General features: G+C 42.9%; 1 protein-coding gene across 2 annotated transcripts; it reads left to right on the forward strand.

The window, feature by feature from the left end:
• Nucleotides 1-8,800: 8,800 nt before the first annotated feature.
• Nucleotides 8,801-15,072, forward strand: LOC118082938 (fibrinogen-like protein 1). Of its 2 annotated transcripts, none has more exons than XM_088671207.1 (3): nucleotides 8,801-8,940; nucleotides 10,262-10,449; nucleotides 14,231-15,072. In XM_088671207.1, exons 2-3 carry the CDS (start codon nucleotides 10,302-10,304, stop codon nucleotides 14,926-14,928), a joined length of 846 nt encoding a protein of 281 aa, XP_088527333.1. In that variant the 5' UTR covers nucleotides 8,801-8,940; nucleotides 10,262-10,301; the 3' UTR covers nucleotides 14,929-15,072. The 2 variants fall into 2 exon arrangements, with proteins under 2 accessions (XP_088527333.1, XP_088527327.1); XM_088671201.1 differs by having other exon boundaries at nucleotides 8,806-8,940; nucleotides 10,254-10,449.

A 15,072-nucleotide genomic window follows, 5' to 3' on the forward strand; every position in this document is an offset into this window, starting at 1 on the left:
GCAACAATCAACAGACACCAATGTTAATAATGCAAGGCTGATTTTTCCATACAGTAACCAAGAATGCTGGCAGACAAAGGAAACTGATACCCTAATCTCACATGTTTTATAGGGATGCTAAACCTGTGGCTCACTAAGATGGTGGTGGACTTAAATTCCTATCAGCTCTGACCTGTGATCATGCTGGCCAGGAATGATAGTGGTAGTAGTACAGACACATCCGGAGCTCCACAAGTTCCTAATTCATGGGCTAGAGCAGGCTTCCTCAACCTTGGCCCTCCAGATGTTTTTGAGATTACAATTCCCATCATCCCTGACCACTGGTCCTGCTAGCTAGGGATCATGGGAGTTGTAGGCCAAAAACATCTGGAGGGCAGAGGTTGAGGAAGCCTGGGCTAGAGAGTATAAATGGTAGGTGAAGAGCTGAAGGACAGGAAGTTTAGTTTTTGCCCTATGAGAGAGAGGCATCATTCCACTCTTGGTTGGAGCCTCTAAAATGCAGTGCATAGCTAGTAGGGTTGGGCACCCAACAGCCTAGATCAGGCATCGCCAAACTTGGCCCTCCAGCTGTTTGGGGACTACAACTCCCATCATCCCTAGCTAACAGGACCAGTGGTCAGGGACGATGGGAATTGTAGTCCCAAAACAGCTGGAGGGCCAGGTTTGACCACCACTGGCCTAGATGTTAAACAGCATGGGAAACAGAATTGACATTTGTTGGACCCCAAAGCCATGGAGCCAAGCAACAATATCCTCCCGGTAGTACTACTTTCTGGTAGCAGTCCTCCAACTCACACCACCTTGAGTTGCTACTGAAGAACAACTCAATGATGATCTAGAGCCACTGAGAAGTCAAGGAGAACCAACAAAGTTGCACCCCTGCCCTCTGGACTCTCTCCTGACAGAGGCCATCCATTAGGACAACTACGGCTGTTTCTGTGCCGAACCCAAGCATGAAACAAAATTAGAAATGGATAATTTGCTTTCTCCCACAGTACCTGCAGTTGGCTAGCCTTGCTCTCAGTCACATTGCCCAGGAAAAGATCATTGGAGATTGGATGGAAGCTTTTTAAAACCTCTTCAAGAGGGGTTACACCACCACCTCTTTCAAGGCAGTGGGTATAACTCCTTGGCATTTTGAAGTAAAGTGCCACACATTTTAAAGGACAAGTTCATGAAGGTGAATGATTATTCCTGCAAGGCCCTATGAATACATGGTATGTCCAGAAGTTATGCTATCAATATTTCAGCATAGATGGTTGCTTGGGATGGCATGTATGTCTTAGCACTGCAAAGCTTGAGACCTAGGGAAGTGGTGGTATCAGCAAGAGGAATGTGTGGGACCCAAAGTCTTTCCTTCCAAAATTCTAGGCTGATCCCATAGTCTTTTTCTAGAAGAGGAGTATGTTGTGCTGCATCTAGAGCAATTGCCCCCTAAACTTATTATTATTACAGAATGAATTGCTCCGTCCAAAGCTGATAATGAGACTTTAAGTGTTGTTTTGAGATTAATTCTACCCATGACTAAATTGTCTCAATTTGGGATACTTTTAAAGGGTCTGCTGGGGCCATGTAATCAGCATTAGCCTTTAACATGAAGGGGTGGAATTAATTGAACAACTATATCATCTAGAGTGTTTTCACAGACTGAAATAACTTAAACATTAATAGCAGCAAGGGAGAACTTTAATATCTGAGACACAAAATAGAAAAGGTGCTGGTTTATACAAATCACGGTTATTGCAGAAAGGAGAACAAAGCTCACTGCCTTTTAGCATGAAGACCAGCGCTGAACCAATATGTCGTTTATCACAACTGCTCATTGAAGACGTTGGTGGGGACAGGGAGCAATTGAAGCATTTGAAGATTATTACAGTGCTGCCTGTAACTCTCGAATGCAAATGAATCTAGATAAATAAATCTACATGACTTCATAGAAGCATAGAGCATTCTTAGATAGCCAGCTTTTGATTTCAAAAAATAGTGGCTGGGCAGGACTCGTGCTGTCTTCCATAGGAAAGGCTAATTGCAAAAGGTTTCCATTTGCTGAAGTGTTCTGGGGAACCTGTGGCGCTTCAGATGCTGTTGACTCCCAACTCCCATCATCCCCAGCAAGCATGGCTGATGGTCAGGGATGATGGGAGTTTTAATTCAACAATAACTGGAAGGCCACGGGTTTCCAGCCCTTCTGCATTGGTTGGTGTGCGCCCGTATGATGGAATGTTCCTATGCTTGCATTCTAGAATGGTTGAGTCATGGAGAAGTGGGTAGGAGAGCGAACCCCATTGACCTGCCTGGCTTGGCTCAAGATAGCCAGTGGGAGGCAGTTATGGAAGAAGCACACAGATGTGCTCTGCAATCTCTCACATAGCAACATGTGGAATGGTGGGCTAGGGCTGAGTTCATTAGCCTGGCTCCTTTCTGCACAGGCATGGTTTTTTCAAATTACACCTTGTTGATAACAGATCCGATCAGTAAACAGAGCCTTCCAAGGAAATGAGATGACATTCCAAACTCATTCACATGATGTTGGTAACAGAGGTTCTGTTCAGAATGCAAGTCTCTCCTAGCAGTTGCCATGGGTAGGTGTGCAAACTGGAGGAATTTGAATAGGAGAAAAGAGACCAAAAGCACTGCAAAGCAGAATCGGAACACCCCACCTGCAGAGGCAGACTTGGTCTTTATGAATGTATGTTTTATTATTGCTCTTACTGCATACATAGCCATTGCAAGATGATGATGTTTACAAGAAAGAAGGATGTGAACTATGGCATTGTATTCCAGATATGGAAGGCATTCACTTCTTAAATATACACTATCTCTGAACAGGGCAGAGTAAATTATTCCAGCAATTCTAATGTACAAAGAGTTGTATTCTTCACTATCCTGACTCCCTAAAGCTACCCTATTGGAGTCCTTGTTTGTGTTTCCTAGATACCATTCATCATAAATAATCATGTAATAATTTCTTTATATGTAACTGCCTCTTTCTTTACAGGGAGTGGGATCACTCTTAGTTAATGGTATATACAAACTTGGCCAGCGAAGACACTGGACGTTAAAAGCATCATCATTTCTAATGTAACTGACTGCATTGTAACAATGGCCAGAATCCAAAGTGGCAGGCATTGTGTTATGGGTGGGGGGGAATCTTCAGCTTTCTCATTCCAGTGACTCTCCCTGAAAGTCAGACCCTTTAGAGCAAAACCCAGTTAGGTACATGGGTATCAATCACCTGGAATTGTTTCTCATGCATACATGGGCCAATCTTGATCACAACCAATGTAATTCAATGCTCAATTAAAATTTGTGGGTCAAAGTATGACAGTTTGCTTGTTTATGCCATCAAATATGCACAGTGTTTTACAGAGCTGAATAGGATAGGTCTCTGCCTGGAGTTTATAATTGAAGAAGAAGAAGAAGAAGAAGAAGAAGAAGAAGAAGAAGAAGAAGAAGAAGAAGAAGAAGAAGAAGAAGAAGAAGAAGTAGTAGTAGTGGTGGTCGCTTAAGTTACATGTACAGTGGTGCCTCGCTAGACGAATTTAATTCGTTCCACGGGTCTTTTCTTATAACGAAAAATTCGTCTAGCGAATCCCATAGGAATGCATTGATTTTTTTTACTTTTTTTTGCCCATAGGAACGCATTAATTGAATTTCAATGCAATCCTATGGGAAACCGCGATTCGCCAGACGAATTTTTCATAAAACGAATTCGTCTAGCGAGGCAACCTCCGCTAGAAAAAACCTTTCGTTAAGCGGAAATTTCGTTAAGCAGGGCATTCGTTAAGCGAGGCACCACTGTACTTAGCTGCAATTACAGCAGAAAGCATGGGAATGTTTCACTGTCCAATAGAATTGGACAGCAATGTATTTCTCTGGTTGCGTTGGACCACATCAGCAAGGCTGGACAGCCCAGGACCTCCATACATACTACCTAGGCTTGCAGTAAATTTTGCTTCCAGGTTTAATTCAGAAAGGAAGTGTGCATCAACTATTAAAAGCTTGAGAATAATTAGATTGGAAGGTATGAAATTGTTCTACTGATTGTTTAATATTGTATCTCAGGAGATCTTTAAGGTAAAGGTAAAGGGACCCCTGACCATTAGGTCCAGTCGTGACCGACTCTGGGGTTGCGCGCTCATCTCGCTCTATAGGCCGAGGGAGCCGGCGTATAGTTTCCAGGTCATGTGGCCAGCATGACAAAGCCGCTTCTGGCAAACCAGAGCAGCACATGGAAACACCGTTTACCTTCCCGCTGTAGCGGTTCCTATTTATCTACTTGCATTTTGACGTGCTTTCGAACTGCTAGGTTGGCAGGAGCTGGGACCAAGCAACGGGAGCTCACCCCGTCACAGGGATTCGAACCGCCGACCTTCTGATCAGCAAGCCCTAGGCTCTGTGGTTTAACCACAGCGCCACCTGCAGGAGATCTTTAAGAGATTGTTAATTTAATTATCTAGATTGAGATTAAAAATTGTTCATAATTGATGATAAAGTTGAAACAATTTACCTGTTTAATCTCCCCTAGCTAGTACTCCTAACATATGGAGTTGCTTCCCCATTCCATTCAGCAAGAAAATAATTTATCAAAATTGTAGCAGGCTTGGATTTGGGACCCCACCTTCCCATGCAATCTGCAAAGCAGCTGCCCTTGGAAATGCATTTATCTTGTAGCAATTATCTTGTCCTGCCTGCTTCTTTCATAGGCGTAGGCGTTCCAGGCAAATATATACTTACTCAGCTAGCTGTGACATGTCTAGCCTTCTCTTCACTTGGGTAGTATGGCACAAAGCAGACATAACCCTACAAGAGCTGAGAGAAGTAGCAATTAGCTTTTGTGGCAAGCAAATGGACCAGTGGGTCTGGCTAATGAAATGTGAACCTCTTTAGTGGAACTATGGTGCTTCCATGACTTTTCACTACTAATGTCTTAAAGCAGCCTTTTTCAACCTTGGGTTCTTAGATATTGTTGGACCACAAATTCCATAATTCCTAGCTAGCAGGACCAGTGATCAGGAGATGATGGGAGTTGTAGTCCAACATCATCTGGGAACTCGAGATTGAAAAAGCCTGTCTTAAAGAAATAAAGAGTGTCAGTTTACATAAAAGGTTGCTCCATTCATTTTGAGATTACCTGGGTTTATTGCTGAGCAGAGCTGGTGTGAAAGAGCTATTTGTGTTATCTGGGGCCCATAGGTAATGGACTCTTATTCACTGAACAGAGGTTAGATAGTCATCTGTCAGGGATTCTTTAGCTATAATTCCTGCATTGCAGGGAGTTGGACTAGATGGGCCTTGGGATACCTTCCATCTCTACAGTTATATAATTCTACATTTTGATGGCATAAATGCAGCTGCCACTCTTACTTTTTCTTATAATAGCAGCACTTTTTGAGATGCTGTTGCAGGAATTAGGGTGACCACATGTATTCCAGCAACTAGCTGAGGCAGTAGCTGATGTGAATGGTGCCTCCATGTGGTTCAGACAGACACACAGGTAACCCTATAAGGCAGGGATGGAGAACCTGTGATATTCCAGGTGTTGCTGGAACCCAGATCCCATTATCCCCAACTAGCATGGCCAACAAATTTTGTAGGACTGCAAGTCCCCCATTCATAACATCAAAAGAATAGCGTTGCTGGATCAGACCAAAGGTCCATCCTTTCAGTGGGAGCCTCCACGACCCACAAGTGGGACCTGGATGCTATACATGGGCTGAAATCTAACCACTGAAATGCATTAATTACCAGTAAAATCTCAGTAAGAAGCTGAAGATATTATTTTAATTAAATCATATTATATTGCATAACAAGGACATAAGAAGATTGGAAGAGCCTGGAGGATCAGGCATGTGTCCATCTAGTGCAGCATCCTGTTCTCACAGTGGCCAATGAGACGCCTGTGTGAAAACCTGCAAGCAGGACCCAAACACAAGAACACTCTCCCTTTCCATGGTTTCCAGCAACTGGTATTCAGAAGTATATTGCTTCCATGATCCATAGGAGCAGAGCATAGCCTCCATCATAACTAGTAGTCTGAAATCATCAGATGAAGGACAGAATAGAAAACAACAAACAACAACAACAACAACAACAACAACAACAACAACAACAATTGATAGACTTATCGTCTGTGAATTTGTCAAATTCTGTTTTAAAGCTATCCAAGTTGGTGGCCATCACTGTGTTTGGGGAAGGGGTGGTGGCCAGGTGTGGGGAAAGGGGGTTCCAAAGGTGTCAGGGTTGGTTTGCAGAGCGAGCAGGCGTGTTTGTGTGTGTGTGTGTGTGTGTGTGTGTGTGTGTGTGTGTATACAAGGAAAAGAACATTGGTATGTTTCCTAGTCCATTCAAGAACGTCAGGTGGCCTCATATTGACACGTGAAGAGTGATTTGCAATTTGTTTAAGAACAAAAAAAAATAGCAGAGAAAAGAAAAGGGCTTCAGTGTAGTCAAGGCAATGTCCTTTGTCTGTCTTTTGTGGGTAAATGTTACACTTTCCCCTTCTGTTGCCCTCATTAAAAATGAAAGGCAATAAAAAAAAGGTCTACCTTTAGGAACCCGCTGCTAAAAAGGACAATGTTGCAGGCAATTTACAAATCATCTTTCCCTACTGAGTCTCTTCTGATAAAAGCTATTTTTCTGTGATGAACCACAAATAAACCCTACACTTTGGAACTCATTTGGTGGCCCCATTTCTATACCTTTGTAATAAATGGTTAATGAACCAGATTGCAGCCATTTGCTATCAGTGTCTTTTCAGCTAAACTTTGTCCTGTACCTGCCGCTCCCCTGATAGGATGAAATGACTGTTTCAAAGACAATTGCTTGCAGGATTTCAGCATCGGTTTTCTTTTAAATGGATCCATGCTGCTTATCCTCTGTTGTATATTTAATGTTTTCCCTGAAGTTAACATCTCTATATTTTTATTGCCTAATTTTTATATCACTTTCTAAGACAAGAGTTCACATAAGCTATCTAGAAGCAGACATGTGTGGAATATTAAAGTAGTATATTCAGCGCTGAAGTAGGACATTAATAGGAAATTATTCCTCTTGCTTTTTGCTACAGCCTGAGTTCTTTAGAAATCGCAACCCATTTGGTCCTTTTATTCCTATGAGAACAGAGCCAGAAGCATAAAAATATTATATTTTCTTGTGTGTTAAATGAGTTGTTCAGCACCGGGATAATGTGGACCCTGTAACTGAAATAGTTATTACAAAGTCCGGCAGTCCCCAGACTGCTCAGGAAAGCTGTGGTGATGATGTACCTGGGCCCACCCTATACCGAGACCTTACTAGAGTCTTCAAATGTTGTGCCATGACTGACTCATAGGTGGTTCATGACTTAAGATGGACCACACCAGCACCACCATTCATTCATTCATTTATGCACACTGTGTTTCAGTTCTGGTCTATACATGTTGCAGAATGAGGTGGAAAAGAGGTGATAAAATGGGCAGCACCACTTCATATTTCAGGTTGGGGTTCATCAGGTTCATACCTAGGAGGGTGACAAAAATCATGCCTTTCCACAGTGGCTAGGAATCTGCCTGCCCGTCCACATATTCCCTGGGCCACTGGGTTTACATATAAACACACACGGAGCACTGCAACATGGCTCCCTCTCTCTCTAGCATCAGGCAGCAAAGAGAGTGAACAAAGGACAATAGTCCCACTTCAGGAAACACAATAACACAAACATCCTGTTTCCGTCACTTCCGACTCTGTGGAATGAAAAACATATACCGTCATGTGATAGTCAACAATCCCATAACTGCAGACACGGGGAATGAATCTCCAACACACTGCTCTGGGTGGCTGGGCAAGGTACCTCAGCAGAGGAATCTGGTTGCTGGCATGGGCTGTCACAGCAGACCTGTGGGGGGCCCCACCCTAGTCGGCTCAGAGGGAAGAAATATGGAGAGAGCAAGTGAGAGTTGCAGGAGTGGGGAAATGAAGCAAGGGAGGAAGGAGGCAGAAGTGAAAGCAGCAAGCAGAGGAAGGCAGGCAGGCAGGCAGCTCATACTACCTTCACATACAAATATTCACATAAAAGGCACGTTGAAAGGGGAGGCCATAGCTCCCCTCTGCTGTTTCTCCCCAGTGAACCAAAGTATGGATCACTCACAAACACATTTGTATGGAAACAGACTTAAGCACTTGACAAATCATGAGGTGACAAGTTATGGCAATAGCTCTGAATGCAGGAGGAAGAAGCAAAGGTGACAGGGAGGGTAATATGTAGCTTTTCCACAATAGTCAGCCATCAGAGCACCTGAAGGAAACTAGTAGTACTCTCTAGCACGCCCCATTTCCCTCTAACTGATAAATAGTTCAGGTGCAATATACAGTGACATTCAACTCATGTATTTACTTTTTTATAGTATATGTATTGTGTGTTATTTGTGCATCTTTAATACTTGTCCTAAATTAATCTATTGTTTCTCACCGGTGCTGGGGTGTGGTCCTTGACAAAGATGCTAAGCCTTGAGACGAGCCCTTGCAGCTCTTCCTTCTGTATTGATCCTCCTAGCTATTTCTGGACAGGAATTGGAACAGGGATGATTCTCTTGTCCCTCCCTCCCCAAAGCAGTTGATTCCACACCAGTGCACTGCCACCCGCCACCCCCACCCCCTGCTGAGATTCACTATTCAGAATAAATTTCATTAGTGATAACTTTATTACAATGAAGGAAACTTTGGCCTTTTAAGATGCCTATTTGTGGATACGTGTCAGAGTAAAGTCCACCGACCAGAAGATTGATACACTGGAAATGTAAAGCTTTGTGAAGACAGCTGGCTTTTCCACAGTTAAGATAGAGATCTCGGGCTGAGCTGTTTACCTAGACTGCAGCAATAGGCAAAGTGCATATCCAAATAACTACCCCATAGATTAATGTGCAGCTCTCACCTGGCCAGTTGTCAGTTTAAACAAGAAAGGTAAGATTCTGTTCTCTTTATTTTGTTCAGTTCCCTAATCTAAAGCTTCCTTCTAGATTTACTGAAGAACTTCAATGTCAGAAACAGTAAATAAGTACTGTATTCTTTATTCCGGGGAGGAAAAACATCTGACCCTGTCTTTCCACCCTGTTTTGGTTGTAATAAATTTGTGTGTTTTACTCATTTTCATAATGCTTATTATCTTTTTGTAAACTGCCATGGGAACTTAGGGTGAAGGTAAGGTAAGAACTCTTACAAGTACTTCAATCAATCAATCAATCAATCAATGTAAGAACCCTCTTCTGGGTTGCAGTCTTATACACGCTTACTGGAAATAAGCCTCACTGAACTCTTTGGAACTTACTTCTGAGTGGACATATATAGGATTACATTTCTCAGAATTCATGGGAATTTGAATCTTGGGTCAAATTCATGCAGTGGAGCTATAATTTTGTACAGGGTTGCAGCCTTAGTCATAGAAAATCATGAGCTCATTTTGAGATCACTGCTGGTGCTTTATGTGAAAATGTCTTGAATATTTGGGGCGAGGGGGCGCACATTGCTTTTGGAAATATACCAAATGATTTCTGCATAGGGAAGACACAGCTCCCTCCCAGATACGATAGGAAATCATATATTACTGCTTGGGATTAAGTTAACAGTTTGAAAGGTGTTGAAATTAAGAACAAGTTGTCTTAAAGTACATTTTAAAGCTTCATGGAATCCAAAGGGTTTTCTAAAGTGCAAGTGGTAGTTTGTACTTAATGAGCAACAAAACTTGAACCCTGGGGGCCACTTGTCCATACATAAAGGACTGAAGTGTTGAGGCTTGAAAACACTGTCACCTGGACATTATGCTGTGGAGTAACTATCATCTCCACAGACAGCTTGTCCAGAGCTGACGTTTCTGCATGCTTAAGTTCTTTATTTCTGTGCAAAGGCTTCCTTTCAGATGTGGTCCAGGGAATACAGCACATCAGTTCTGATAAAGGAGAGGTGTGCTTTTCAAAATGGAAACCTTGACATGACATTATTTTCTATCAGCTCTTACCGTGCACTCAATTGTGCTATATCACACTGATTGATAGCAAAACAGCTTCTGCGTGACAGGAAAGTTCTACATGTCAAAGAAGTAGTCTGTCGCAAATGCACTGTGACATGCTTTTAAAAAAAACCCCGAGTTGCCAAAGAGAAAAGAAAAGCCCATTTTTTTGGCAGATCTTGAACGTTGAAACCAGGTGTTTCAATTTCTCTTCAAGAATTTCTCTCTGGGTGCAATCAATCTCTTAATGCTAAATGCCAGCCTCTGTTAGGTTTGCAGCATCCATCAACCTGAGTGAAAGGCATCTTCAAGGAAGAGAATGAATCTGGAAAAGTCAGCGGGATGCTTTCTGCTGCTACTCTTTCAATGTGGACTATGGGCAACTGCAGAAAAGGCCTTTGAACTTGCTAATTCTCATCTGATTCCACCAGGAGGCTATAAGAGACTGATCAACATTAACGCAGAAGGTAATTGTGGTATGCCGGGTATGTGTGTGATTTAGAAAAGAGCAGTCAAAATCACGGAGGGACTGATGAATGTTCCCTATGAAGAAATGCAAAGGTGGGGATTTTTAGTTTAGAAGGGGGTGGGAGAATGTATTTTCAGGATGTTTGCGGCGAATTGGTACAGAGAATATTGACAAAAATGTGTTTTATCCCTCTCCCATAATACTAGAACTCAGGGTCTCAAGATGAAATAGATTGGCAGTAAATTCAGGAAGTCCTATTTCACATATACTAACTTAAAGAAAGCACTTCCACAAGATGTGGTGATGATGACCTTTGGCTTTGTTGTTGTTTAGTCGTTTAGTCGTGTCCGACTCTTCGTGACCCCATGGACCATAGACCTTTGGCTTAGATGGCTTTAAAAGGAGGATTGGGCAAACCCATGGAGAACAGGGGCTATTATTTAGGAAGCTCCTTGACACAGATACCACCTGAGCTTCCACCTACAGGGATGAGTCCAGGAGGGCCTCCGAGCTACGAACTTGGTCATCTCACCCTTATACACCCAGCCAATCACTGGACTCTGCACGTGGCGGCCTCCTACAGATACCATCTTATCAGGAGGTCTATTCCATACAATGTAGGAATCAGGCATTTCGTGTTGTGGCACCTACCCTTTGGAATTCCCTGCTCTTGAATATTAGACAGGTGCCACCTCTGCTGTCTGCTGAAGACCTTCATCTACAACAAGCCTCTTTTCCCCCACCCAGCACACATATGGTTTCATGTAGGTATTATACAACAGGGGTGGCCAACCTCCAAGAGACTACGATCTACTCACAGAGTTAAAAACTGGCAGTGATCTACCCCCTTTTGGGGGGTTCAGGTCAAAGTTGTTGAGGTTTTTTTTAGTAAGGAAAGCCTTGTTTTGGGGGGTTCACGTAAAAGTTGAACCTTTAGGGAAGAGGAAAGCGACATTGAGCTCTTTTTTTAGGAAGGAAAGCCCTGTTTTGGGTGGTTCAGGTCATTTTAGGGGTGCAGGGCAAAGATGTTGAGCTATTTTTTAGGGAAGCCAAAGTTTTTTAGCTTCTGTGGGGGAGCCACTGATCTACCGGTGATCTACCACAGATGTCCAGTGATCTACCTGTTGGACATGCCTGTTATACAACATGGAGGCCATAAACTTGAGGCACCCCAAAGGCCATAGGGTAGAACCAAAGTCCTCCAGCACCACCTTCTGGTATAGGAAGGAATAGAGCCAAAGCAATACAGTGCCTCCCATACCCAACCTAGCAGGATGGTCCAGAAAGATACCCTGGCCAATCGTAATGAATGTCATTGAAAGGTCAAAGAGAATCAATAAGAGTGAAGGCCCCTTGTCCAGTTCCCCTGGTCCTCCACAAGTGTGACCAAGACTGTTTCTGTCTCCAAACTAGTCCGAAAGCCCGGTTGGAATGGAAACAAATTTCCTTCAACATGGCCTTGAGTTGAGAGGCCACTATGCTTTCTATCACCTTGTCCAAAAACGATAGGCTTAAAGATGGACAAAGTTTGTCACAGAGGGTTCGGTCCAAAGCTGCTTTCTCAAGCGTGACCTCGCCTATATTTCTCCTTGTGCTCATCACCACAGAAGCAGGGAGCTTTTTGAACAGCATTTTGTAATCTAAGCATAAAACTGTTTTTATTTAATAACAAATGTGATAGTTTTCATTGTCAGTTTATTATAAGGGGATCTCTGTGCCTTTTCTATGGGTAACTTATAGTTCCTTTTTCGTTTCACAGCCACATTCCTTGGTGTTCAGTTATCTGGAACCTAGGGCTAAAAGGCAAATACCATGGAGGTTGGTGCATTGAGACACTGCCTCAACAAACTCAGCCAGGTATCCTTACCTACATCCAGTCTAGTGGGTGGTGGCACTGACTGCCAGCTTCCTCCTCTGCCTTAGTTTCAGTATTGCCCTTCTGGAACTCAGCAGGGAAGAGGATGGGGACAAAACCAGAATTAGTTGGCCTTGGCTATTATTGATGCCATCTCCACCTACTGTTGTCCTTCCTGCCTTCTGTGTCTCAGGGAGCACCAGCCTCCACTGATTCTCCACTGTGATACAGCTCCATATGTTGGGCATGTCTAATATGGAAATCGCTGTTTTTCCTTCGGAGAGGAAAGAGGCACCCATACGGCACAGCCAGTTCAGGGTACTTTTCACTGATGGGTAGATGCAGTGCCAAGCAACTGCGAACTGTTCCATTCCTTAAGTGTGTATTGGAGTTCTTAGGAGTTGGGGGTTCTGTATGGGAGACAAATAATAGTTGTCAGAGAGGAGATTTCTGCAAGAACTATTATTTCTTTGTTAAGAGACATGGATGAAGGGGAGCTTTGTAACACATCCTCAGAATCTCTAACGATAGGCTGAGTCATCTCCTCCTCCTCCTCCACTTACAGAGATTGAAAAATTAGCTCTAATCAACCGTAACTATTCCAGCTCTCAAAGTTGCAACAACCAGCAAACAGGGGACACATGGTGTACTGTTTCCTATTTGCACATCTCTGTAGCTAAACAAAAGGCACATGCCCAATTTAGAGAATATAGCAATTCCTCCCCCCCCCCCACCATGCATTTAAAGCCATCCAACACACATTTTAAGCATATGACTTCCTCCAAAGACTCCTGGGAACTGTAGTGTGTTTGGGGTAATGGGAAATGTAGCTCTATGAGAGGGAAACTACAGTTCCCAGGATTCTCTGGGGAAATATATATTTAATGTGTTTTGGATGAGCTTTAAATGTATAGTGTGGATCTGTTTCTCTTTCTCTAATGTTAAACCTAGACTTGACCACAGTGAACTTTTTTGTGTGTAGAACACACTTCACAACCGATCTTGCTTTGAACAATTTGCTGACTTATCAAGATATATATTTGACTATATAAATTTTATTTTCAGTCAACAGAACTGTAAACAAAGCTTTTGTCTCTTCAAGGTCACTTTAAGCCCTTCCTAAGGAATGTACCATTGATTTCACAATGCAACCACACAATCCTTTTTTTCCAGTGTTTTGAAATTAACAGTTTGTGTTTTGTTCTGGATTTTCTCCATTTCCTTTTAATAATTAATTTTAAAAAGTAATAGATTATTTATGATGAATTGTATTTACTCTTTGATGCTAACATTAGTCTTTTCATATGGCATAGCTGCCAAGTACTCCGTATCTCCCAGGAAACCCCCATTTTTTCGTACCGTTTCCCGGTGGTCCCCCGTATCGGTTCCTCTCCCATTATTCTCCCTTATTCCGCTCCTGCTGGTGGGCACAAAAAATGGCCGGCGCTGGCAACGGAAGTCACGTCTACGCATGTCCGGAAGTGCGTAGACGTGACTTCTGGTGCTGGCGCCGGCCATTTTTGGTGCCCATAGATGGGCAAAGCGACACCAGAAGTTGTGTCTACGCAACTTCCAGTGTCACGCAGCTGCCGATCCCGGATTTTGCAGTCCAGGACTTGGCAGGTATGTCATATGGATTATTACTTGTCAACCTGTATGATATTGCGTGAGCAAATATTTCTATTCTTATCCATTCATTGTTATTACAGTACCTTTTGTTTACGATGGTGCTTAATAATAATATCTTTTTAAAATTGTAGTCACATCACAAAAAAGAAACTATGTAGAACTGCACAATATATGTGCCTCAGATCCTGACAAATTAACAATTTCTTATATTTGAGGGCAAAAGCACATTCTTGTGGAAGCTTTTAAGCCAAGCTTACAGTATTATAATGTTAAGCATTCGTTTCTTTCCATGCAGAATATCCACGAGACTGCAGTGAGATCTTCAAGCAGTCTGAAGAAAACCCCAGAGATGGTCTATATGTCATTCAGCCAGCAAAGGAGCCTATTGGTGTGTACTGCAACATGCAAGATGGGGGCTGGACAGTAATTCAGCACATTACTGCCAACAGTACTGTGGACTTCGACAGGACGTGGCAGGACTATAAACATGGATTTGGAACAATTAATGATAACTACTGGTTAGGCAATGAATACATGCACCAGCTAACCAGCTCTCCAAGGCCATATACACTTAGGATTAAACTTGTGGACCTAAATGCCAGTATCAAGTGGGGAGAATATGAACCCTTCCACATTGAAGATGAAGCCTCTCAATACCGAATCCGGCTCGGTCTGTTCAAAGGTAATGCCGTCGACGCCCTGTGTCGTGATACAGAAGCGTATCTCCACGATAACCAGATGTTCACAACAAAAGATAGAGATAACGACAACTATTTTCAGAACTGTGCCAAACTCGAGTACAACGGGATTGCTGGGGGAGGCTGGTGGTATGATGCTTGTGCTGGAGCGAATCTAAATCGCAGGAATGTCATCTACTGGCAGCAGGACTGCAACAAAGAGCACATGTGCAAGTATGCCTGGATGATGGTCAAGCCAGCTGACCATAGCCAGGAGTGGCTCAAGGCTTGCCCTACTGAGAAGGATGAATTGTAAGCAACAGTCAGAAATTAAATCCAGGTGGAGAGCTGCTGTTTCTTCAACTTGTATGTAGAAGCCGCCTTTTTCCATTGCCGGGTTTGTGGTTGAATATAGAAATGAAATTAAACCCAGCACAAAAATAAAGACCGCGTTACAAGA

Source organism: Zootoca vivipara, chromosome 1, assembly GCF_965207765.1.
Source record: "Zootoca vivipara chromosome 1, rZooViv2.hap1.1, whole genome shotgun sequence".
NCBI lineage: Eukaryota > Metazoa > Chordata > Lepidosauria > Squamata > Lacertidae > Zootoca > Zootoca vivipara.